Consider the following 10,132-nt stretch of genomic DNA (forward strand, 5'->3'; position numbering starts at 1 on the left):
TTGTTGAAAATTAGCTTGTGCTTCCCTTCGTTTAGGTATGACTCACTCAAAAAAACTCTCTCATCATGTTGCTCTTCAATGTTCTCCTCATCCTGTAATTTCTTCTCAAGAATTATCTTCATTTACCCTTTCTTTGTCCCTCTTCATTAGTTCTTCAAAATTCAAAATCTTATTGCTTGATTCATCATACTTTTGTTGCTTTCGACAAGAAGAAGTAATTTCAACAAGAGTGCCAATATTCTCCTTGTGCTGCTCTACTTACTTCTGGTCTAACTTCTCTTTAATTGTTTCCATTACTTGTTGCATTCGCTGCATCCAAGCACCCATTGAATGATTTAAACCATCAAGCTCCAATGCCATGTGGCCAAAATCTTTTTTAAGAAGTGATAATTCATTCTGCTGTTGACAATTATACATGCACCCTTCATTCTTCCGACTCCTTCCATCAAATGTTTCTTGCGCGGTGTTTTGTTGAGAATGGATTTCTAGCAAATTAACCTGATAAATATCGCATAGTGTTAAACACATGGCATTTTAATAAGATATGTTAATATATAATAAATAAAAATAGATGCCATACCTTTGAGCTCCCAAAACCACCATTTTTCTTAAGAAAACTCATGAAATTAGTTACATCTCGATTTGTCCACGATGTTATTGGACTCAAAGATTTATCAATAGGTTTTCGTGCAAATGCTACAATATCCATACAAAAAAGCTACAATATAATTGACAAAAGGATCAAGACAAAGGAAAAAAAAGAAAAAAAAATATTTTAAACGATGAAATCATTTAAAAAAAAATTGTTACCTCCAAAAATAGTACACAGACATTGACAACTTTTTGTCGTCCTGCCTTAAACTTTTGTATGCCCCGAACAAGCCCTTTAAAAGCCCATGTTGCCCAATTTTTTTCATTTATGACACTGGTGTCTTTTAAAAAAAACTAGGTTGTAAGGAGCTAAATTCAACCCCGATATAGGAAAAATAAGGGCAGTTATAACAAACAAAACAAAGCTTTTTTTAAAGTCATCATTCACCTCACTTTCATTCACCAATTTTGTCTCCAAACTTTTTAGCTTAATGTATCCACTGTCATCACATCTTTAAGGTCTACATCAATGTCGACTCCACCATCTTTTATTCCCGTAGCGTATTCAAAATCTTGAGGTGAGAGATTGATACTCCTACCATGCAAAAAAATACATGAATAAATGGATCAAAATTTTGAACTAACCATGAGCATAAATCTCGTTTCAGCCGACCACATTTTATGTGCAGAAGACTTTCAAATCCCAACTCCACAACAACTTTTTTTTTTATTCTCTGACAATTGTGCAACTAGTTTTGCAAAACGATCTGGAGCACATCTAGTTTCAATGGCTTTCTTAGTTCCCTTTTCAAAATAATCTTTTTTGTTGTTATTTGGAACTATATCACTACCAACCATTCTATATTTAGCCTTCTCTTCTTCACTTAAACTTTTGAAACATTTCCCTAATACAATTCTATCCTAAAAAAATTGAAAAAATATATATAACAATAAGTTATTACTTGAAACATGTCCCAAATTTAATGGAAAATAATTAAAATTGTTGCTGTACTCACCACTTTTTTTTCCTTGTTCCCGTAATATTTTTGCTTCTTGTTTACTGCAGTCAATTAAATATTTTGAAAAAACTATAATCAACGCACTGTCATGTTATTATGTTTGACTTTACTAAATATTCACAAATTTACCAACAATCAAACACAGAATATTTACTTTAAGCGGACTTACAAATACTTAATGAAAGGCCAATTTTTTCTTAAAATTTCATTTTGCTGGCTCTTTCCATCATTCTCCTTGAAATCATCCACATTTTCAGCCATTTTCAAGTTAACCACAAGAATTTGTACATTAAGCTATTAGAACAACAAGGGGGGAAGAAGAGAAATGTTTAGTTGAAACTACCAAGATCAAATTTATTCATGGCATTTACTCATTTCCAAGTTTCAACAAGTTTCTGTAGTCATTTTAAAAAAAAAAAAGACAAAGCTCTGAACCAAGCTGAAGATGACTATATATGAAACAAAGCTTTTGCAGTCATTTAAAATGCGGACATTCATATCTAAACATGACACATATATAATATGCTAATTAAAACGCTATATTGAAAAATATCAATCCATCAAAACTTTTCACAACTATAAATAAGCACGTTTTATTTTTTTGGGCTGAATTTGATAGTAGTAAAAGATACTTGAAATAACCAGAACATTCCACAAGAAATGTTCAAAGATCACAAGTTTTGGATCTTGTAATAATATTTTACAAATAAAAATTTCAATCCAAATCCCCCCAAGCAAGAATTAGGAACACCTTTCCAGTAAAATTAAGCTAGCATCTACTTCCAGAGTAGTGACAAACACCATTTACAACATGAGTTATAATGAGGCTCTAACAGTTATCTGACTTCACAGTATTACACATTTATGATTTACTCATAAGAGTAACTCAGAAACGGAGACAACTCACAATGTAACTAATAATAAAAGAAAACTTATTATTAGACAACTACATTAATAAAATAAAACTTACTAGAAGTTGTAACTAATAACTTGAAAACTGCAACTAAAAACTTCAAGCTCTCATCCAGGGGTAATGACCAAAACCCCTTACTACTCTAGAGAAATTAATAATTTCTAAACTATTCACTTTATGTTTCTTATTTTAAAATTAGTAAATTGTCATGTAATATATAAAAACAAAATCACCACTGTAATATCTCTTAACTAATTGTCATGTATTCAGAGTAAAAAACACAAATGAATCCTTACGTTTCAAGCATGCTTCTCTAGGTTAACCATAGACTTAATTTTCCCTTCATTATCTCCCTGGAACTCATTCTAACTAGTAATATTTATTTGTGTAATATAAATTTTATTTATATTAGTTGTAAATTTTCAAGGTATATTCGGTCTACCACTCACCTATGCTATAATTAAATAAATTTACACATTCAGTAGGTATTTGATTGAATATAATTATTGTAACGTTGTAATAAAATATATAAAGATAAACAATTAAAAAAAAACAATAAAAGCAGAGGAAAATGGGATTCATAGGCAAAATTAAATGATTTTACAACTAATATAAATAAATTATAATTGAGAAACTGAGGTAAAATTATGTAAAGAAATCAAACCGGCTGAGAAAATGGAGCAACTTAAATTGCTTGATGCAGCAAATTAAATGATTGGACCAAGATGCTTGATTTGCCAAAAGTCAATGGCTTCAAAGTGTTAAAACTTGAAAAGAAAACACAACCCCTCACTCAAAACGAAGACCTAGATTGACTAAGATAGCATTTCATACACATAAAGGAAAATAACAAGGGTTAATTTGCTTTTTTGATAATCTCTTTCTTATTGATGGCATTTTGACTTGAGTGGGAATGAAGTGGGAGCAATGATGATGATGGAGAGAATAATAGTAAGAGCACATGATTTTTTATGGTGGCTTAATTCTACTGGCATTGAGAGTTGAAAGAAACGAGAGAGATGATGAAAAAATAGAAAATTCATTCTACAGTTTCTGTGCTCCTCTCTCTCTCATCATGCCAGAGGACCAAAACAGAGAGAGAGGATGCAAAATTGTGCATAGAAGGAATACTATATCAGATAATATAAAATTGAATGAGAGATCTGGAACTAAATTCCTTAGCCAATTCAACCAAAGCAAACTAAATTGCTTAGCATAACATGACGAACAGACCAAGACGGAGACAGCGACAGCAGAGATGCAGCAGTCGGAAGGCATAAAATTGGCTCAAGGATGGCTACAATCTGCAGAGGTATCGCCGGCGCGCTCGAACGGAAGTTTACGCAGTGGTGGGTGTGGTAAAATGTTACTTTTAAAATAATATTTAACCGGTTTGTAACCAGTTATATGTAATTTAATTAATTTCTTTTATTAAATTATAATTATTGTAAATCATTGATTTAAATTCTCTTTACATCTTATTGTCTAGATAATAAAAGTTTTTTAAAAGAAAAAATTTCTAAGAATTAATCCTCATGAGAACACATCAGTTAACAAACTCTGTAAACTTATAAGAACGTTTCTCCTTATAATTAAAATAACAATAATAATAATATTCTTGTTGCAAACTATCCAATATCACCATATTGTCTTCTCACTATAATTCAGTATTTTTTTTTAGTATGGTTAGATTGTTACTTAATTAATTACGTAACTCAAAAGCCAATTTTTTTTTTACCGTCTCTCTATTCGCTAATTTTAACAATTTTGTTATATCCATATTTTTTTATTTTTCTAAAAAAATAACTGCGGCTGATTCTTTTAGACCCTACCTCACCTATGATTCAAATTTAGCTGACCAATTAAATAAAAATACTCAAGCACCATTCAGGCAAAGGAAATCAATATTAATGTAGTGAAAGTGAGGGGCCCACAACAATGACAGATGCCCTGACTAATTGACTCGTTTGCCAAGTCCCTCTTTGTCTTTAGTTGCATCTAAAAATGGCTTAAAAATCTTATTACGACCATCCCCCATTGGCTGTCCACAGATTTTGTAGCGAATTGAGGTAGTGTTTACTTTTTACATTAGAGTAAGAATTTTGAGAAGTGAAAATTCTAAAATTGGGAGTGTGGAGTCGGAGTAGGAGTAGGTTCTTTACTTACATTGGAATGGAAGCATGGAATGAAGATCAGAATTCAATTTATGTGTTTACTTTGTCTTGAATTGGGAGTTCAAATTATAATTTTATCCTTATTTAAAGAATTATAGTTCTTAATTACAAAGCTAATAAAAAATATATTTAATGAATCAATATTTATTTTATTATATTTGTAAATTTATAATAATTATTAATATTCTTAATTATGAACATCACATTTTTTTATTAATTTTAATTTTAATATAAAATGAAACGTTATTTTATTTTATTTTATATAATTATATTAAATTTATTATTATATAAAATAATAATATAATATTATTTAGTACCAAATTAATATTTTCTTAGAATAAACTATTTATTATTATTAATTATTAATATTAAATAAATATAATACTATTATTTTTAAAATAAATATAATAATATTATATTTATTAATTCTCTATTAATATAATAATATTATTTTTAAATAATTTTAACTTAGAATCAATGAAAATTATTATTTAGTTAAATATAATAATATTATTTATTTTATTTTATTAATTATAAAACATTAAATTAAATTAAATTATAAAAAAAAGGTAGAAAAAAGAGAGGTGGGAGTGGATTCCCACTCTCACTCCCCACTCTAAAAATAGGTGGGACCCACGGAGTGGGAATCCCAATCCCTCCCTAATTTAGTAAAGTAAACACTAGAGTGGGAGGAATTCACACTCCTCACTCCCACTCCAAAAAGTAAACATAGTATGAATGCCTTCAAGAACTTAAAGCAATTCAATCACTGCCCAAGATCTAGATTAAGATCAATGCAAAATGCTAATAAGTCAGCAAATCAATCTTGATGACTTCAATGATTAACAACTCTCTGTAACAGAAGTAATGATGATTAAGATCACAAAAAATTAACTGAATTAAGAAGCAGAAAACAAACAATCAAAGACAACAAATTTACGTGGTTCAATTGTGCAAAAGTGCACAATCTACATCCACGGGATAGACCACCAGAATGAGATTTATTGATGATTCAAGTCAAGATTACAGAGCATTTACAGAGGAAATTACAAGAAACAAGATGGTTCTCTCTCTCTCTCTCTCTCTCTCTCTCTCTCTCAACCCTCTCTAGAGTACTCTCTCATAATCCTGGAAAAAATTTTGTTATTCAGCTTATATAACAGTTGATAGCAAACCCAGAATGCATCAGATTTTGACGCGTGGATAATGGCTTATAACAGCTTTGATTCCTTTCCTCACATGCTGCATCACGTGTGTCACTTAAGCTTATAGTTGAACGGCTTAAATTTATGTCGTTTTGGTTGTCTTTTTTTTTTTTTTTTATCAATAAAGGACTCTTAAAAGAGCTAAAGCAACACTAAGCGGGAGTGTGCAACCCCTGAAACATCATTGTTTAAAATGCTAAACATATCTAAAGGGATGGACTGAAAGCAATGTAAACCCAAGGGAAAAGAAAAGCTATAAGTAGCAAGGAAATCTGCTGCTTTATTTGCTTCCCGATAGATATGGTTCACTTGTATCAACCAATCATGCCGGAGAAGCTCTTGGATCGCTTGAATGAGAGAAAAATGCTCATTGATGATGGGGCTTGAATTAGAAACTAACTGTAAGACACACTTGCTGGTCGTTTTGGTTGTCTTATGAGTTTAATTAACTCACATGTGCTGCCCCGTGACCATAAGCTACAACGCTGCAAAGAACAAAATGAAGAAACGATGCCGTTTCATGTGAACAATTTTTGCATTCATCACTTTAGCCCACAGATTCCATTATCAGGAAGCGTATCCGTAGCTTCTTCTACTAATTTCTCCTGAAACATTACTAATCTCCCAAGTGTAGATCTACTTGTTGTTAATAAATCAATAATAGTATTATTCTGATAGATAACTCTTGTAAAAAATTCTTGAATATCTAAACGCATTAGCTTACTTCCATCTAAATGATATGTCTCAACTGGACAATTACATTTAGATTATTAACTATTTCAGAATTGGATAGATGTGAAACTTGTCACGGAATTAGACATGAATGAGGTTTGAAATTTGATAGCTACCTTGACTGAAAAAGAATACTGGAATTAAATTAAATTACAATTCAAATTCAATCAATTATTGCTACATAATTGGAGTTTAAAAAGTCAACATAGACATCTTTTTCAAATTTAGATTTTCATCGGTTCCTCATAGTAATTTCCTTGACTCAAGGAAATTCTTCCTCTTAGGCTCAAAAGATGAAATGTATTCAAGGAAACAGGCAAAATCGGTCTCCTTATAGCGCCTTGGATTTGCTTTATTGATGAGTGAGGGCGATGGGCTAACCATTGAGTTGAAAGGCAGAGAATGCAAAGAAGCAACAGAAATGCGAGACTTGGCTGGATTGACAAGAACCCTATGTAACACACTCCTGTACTTGCCATTGCTGAATATCTATAATATAATCCAATCAAAGTCAAAGTGAAAAGTATATTAGCCGCATGAAAAATTATATATACAAATTGGATAATGATTAGATTTTATTCATTATTAACGATGACTGGTAAATACTTCTTTAATTTCTAGAGTTTGTTGAGCTAATTTAAATTAGTTTATGCATTTTTTAAATTACCCACGAATTTGTATTGTTTATATGTCTATCAAAATCTACTTAATTAATCTTATATTTCACCTGTTGTATGTCAGATTTGTTTAAAACTTAATATATATTAAATAAAATACTATTAATGTACCCACCTCAAGGTGATCACCAACATTAACCACAAAGGAGCTGGCTAAAGGTTGAACTGCGACCCACTTTTCTTTATATTGAATTTGCAAACCCTCAACGTCATCTTGTAGAAGAAGAGTAAGAAATCCATAATCTGAATGTGGAGGCATTCCTAGGGTTAGATGAGGCTCAGGACATGGAGGGTAGCAATTGACCACCATTTGCTGGCTCCCATCTTGGAATTGCTTTATTAGTTTTTCAACTTCTTCAGTCTTATTCATGGTGGCTCCCCACAGCCCCAAGCTCTCTAAGATAGCCTCCATTAGCATTACGAACAAGTTTTTGATTTCTTTTGCGTAGGTAACCGCCAATCTCCTGTTTCAGCATAAAATAATGATTACTATATCATTAAAATCACTATTATGTATGCATGACTTTGGATTAAAGAAACCAAACTATTAATTTATTTTTTGTTGGGAAGAAGCAGCCAGCGTGCCCCAACGTCTAAATTTAATATGTAATTAAATTATTAAACAGATGATTTGTATGGAGCGGAAAGTACTATTGAAAGCGAAGCTCTCTGATTACCAATTATCATGTCACTAAGGCATCCGTTAATGGTGAGGGCACAATAATGTGTCTTATTATGGAAAACTCAACAAAATTTGATCTCATAAATGCAGGAACAGGCACGTACTATATATCTCCTCAAATATTAATTAATTAATATATATATATATATATATATATATATTTGACTGCTGTCCGAATTCGAATCCTGAATAGTATATAAGGAACAAAAAAATAAATATGGGTTTTGTCCATTATCTTTCAAAATTTAATTTTTAGGCTATATTATAGGTTTTTGAGTTCAGACTTCTAATAAATCCTAAATTGTAAAATCTATTTGCTTTAAAAAAAATTCAAAATAATAAAGTGATTGCAAATAAAATAAAAAATGCTTGAATAGAAAAAAAAATGAAAAAGTTGAGTTAATTGTCAATATTAAATTATAAAATTTAATCTTAACCATTTATTTCACTGAGAGATTATAAGAAAAGGAACAATAAGAGATGATCCTCGTACAAATTATAATTACCTCATGTCCGTTGGATAAGAAGGCCAATGAACAAGGACATCTTGTGAGGGGTGGCATACGAGCTTCAAGAAGTCTCTCCAACAGAAGACCCTATCCTTATTCTGATTAAAGCTAGTTCCATATCGAACTGGTGCTGTGAGATCTGATGACACGTACTTGGATCTTACCTCAATTGGGAGTTCAAAAAACCTTGCACTCACATCAATCATGCTGCTAATAACATTGTTCGGGATACCGTGATTCACTACCTGCATGCATCAATGCATGCACAAATTTAAACAAGCCCCTGACATTATTGTTAAATTTTACAATTTACGTACTCAAAGCTTGTCATCAAGTCCTACCTGGAAAAACCCATATTTTTCACAAGCACTAGTTAGAGATTTTAGGACCTCGGAACGATTTGGGCCTTGCAATTCGGAAAAATCAATAACAGGCAGCTTAAGATTTGGCATGGTCAAATCTACTTGTAGTACTATATCTGCTCGATCGAATTCAGGCAATATGTACTTTTTAGGGACTTTCGTCACGCCGTTTTCGCAAAGATTCTTCACTCCTTTCTGGTATACTTGATCATCATCATTTGCCTTTGTTTCATCAGTTGTAATAGCCATTATTGCAGGAAACATGACGATGGGTACCTGCATGCAATACGACTGTATATATATAACAAATATGCATACAAACATAGAGATGCATCAATTATATGGCAGAAGATTAACTTGGCTACAATTCACAAACCTTACGTTTCTTTAAATTTGTCGAGAATTTTTTAAGTTTACAAGGTTAGTCAGAATTGACATACGCAAAGAAGGGATCAATTTATAGCAAACCGGTTTCGGTTTGTGAACTAATTTAAACAACATGAAACCGTTGACATATCTCCAGTCAGCCAACACGAGATGCTGGATAAGTCATAATCTAATCCCTAACACCATTACAATATTTTAAAATCTTTAAACTTAATTATTTTGTCTTCTTTCCTAGGTCCGTCCATATTTGTTTTATATATGGTCACTTTGTCAAAGTTTATTATAGACGGCATAGTATCAACGATGTGTCGCTGACTTTTCTTATGCAGCTGATCCTGAGTAGATACCGGCCGTTCGTATATTGTTGTCAAATCTTTTTCTTTCAGTTTTTTAAGAAATTATTTCGATTAAAATTGAGGGTAATATTATAAATCATACCTGATCTTTCATAAATTAACTATGGACTAATGTTTGTACACTAAAATTACGTGTCATCAATTCAGTGACTACCATGAGTTTGATCAGAGATTACATTTTATTTATCATTAATGAGATTATTTTATAGAACCAACAAATGAATAACAAGTTAAGAGCCTTCAAACTTAGAATTTCAACTTTATAGGCACGTATCACGTATGTCATTGCTAATAATAAGTAAAAGCAACTATTTTTCAACAAAAAAAAATATTTTTAAGAAGATGCAACACTAATATAAGGGCGGAATCACGATTTTAATTTGGGGTTGCCGAAATGCATATAAAAACGATATTGTAACAAAAATAAAATAGATACTTATTTAAATCTTAAATTAATAAAAATATAAAATAATTATGTATTATACCATCTAATTCAATCATATATACATAATGAACTTATGGATA

The 10,132-nt window shown here is 31.1% G+C and overlaps 1 protein-coding gene across 3 annotated transcripts; it reads right to left on the reverse strand.

Annotated features, from left to right (window-relative positions):
- Positions 1-6,733: 6,733 nt before the first annotated feature.
- LOC102614693 (probable 2-oxoglutarate-dependent dioxygenase SLC1) lies at positions 6,734-9,332 on the reverse strand. 3 transcript variants are annotated; one of them, XM_025092766.1, is made up of 5 exons: positions 9,241-9,332; positions 8,844-9,140; positions 8,500-8,747; positions 7,427-7,775; positions 6,734-7,123 (listed from the first exon to the last, which is right to left on the reverse strand). In XM_025092766.1, exons 2-5 carry the CDS (start codon positions 9,126-9,128, stop codon positions 6,878-6,880), a joined length of 1,128 nt encoding a protein of 375 aa, XP_024948534.1. In that variant the 5' UTR covers positions 9,129-9,140; positions 9,241-9,332; the 3' UTR covers positions 6,734-6,877. The 3 variants fall into 3 exon arrangements, with proteins under 3 accessions (XP_024948534.1, XP_024948535.1, XP_006491758.2); XM_025092767.1 differs by having other exon boundaries at positions 9,246-9,323; XM_006491695.2 differs by lacking the exon at positions 9,241-9,332 and having other exon boundaries at positions 8,844-9,209.
- Between the last annotated feature and the right edge of the window lie 800 nt (positions 9,333-10,132).

The sequence above is a fragment of the Citrus sinensis genome, chromosome 4, assembly GCF_022201045.2.
Source record: "Citrus sinensis cultivar Valencia sweet orange chromosome 4, DVS_A1.0, whole genome shotgun sequence".
NCBI lineage: Eukaryota > Viridiplantae > Streptophyta > Magnoliopsida > Sapindales > Rutaceae > Citrus > Citrus sinensis.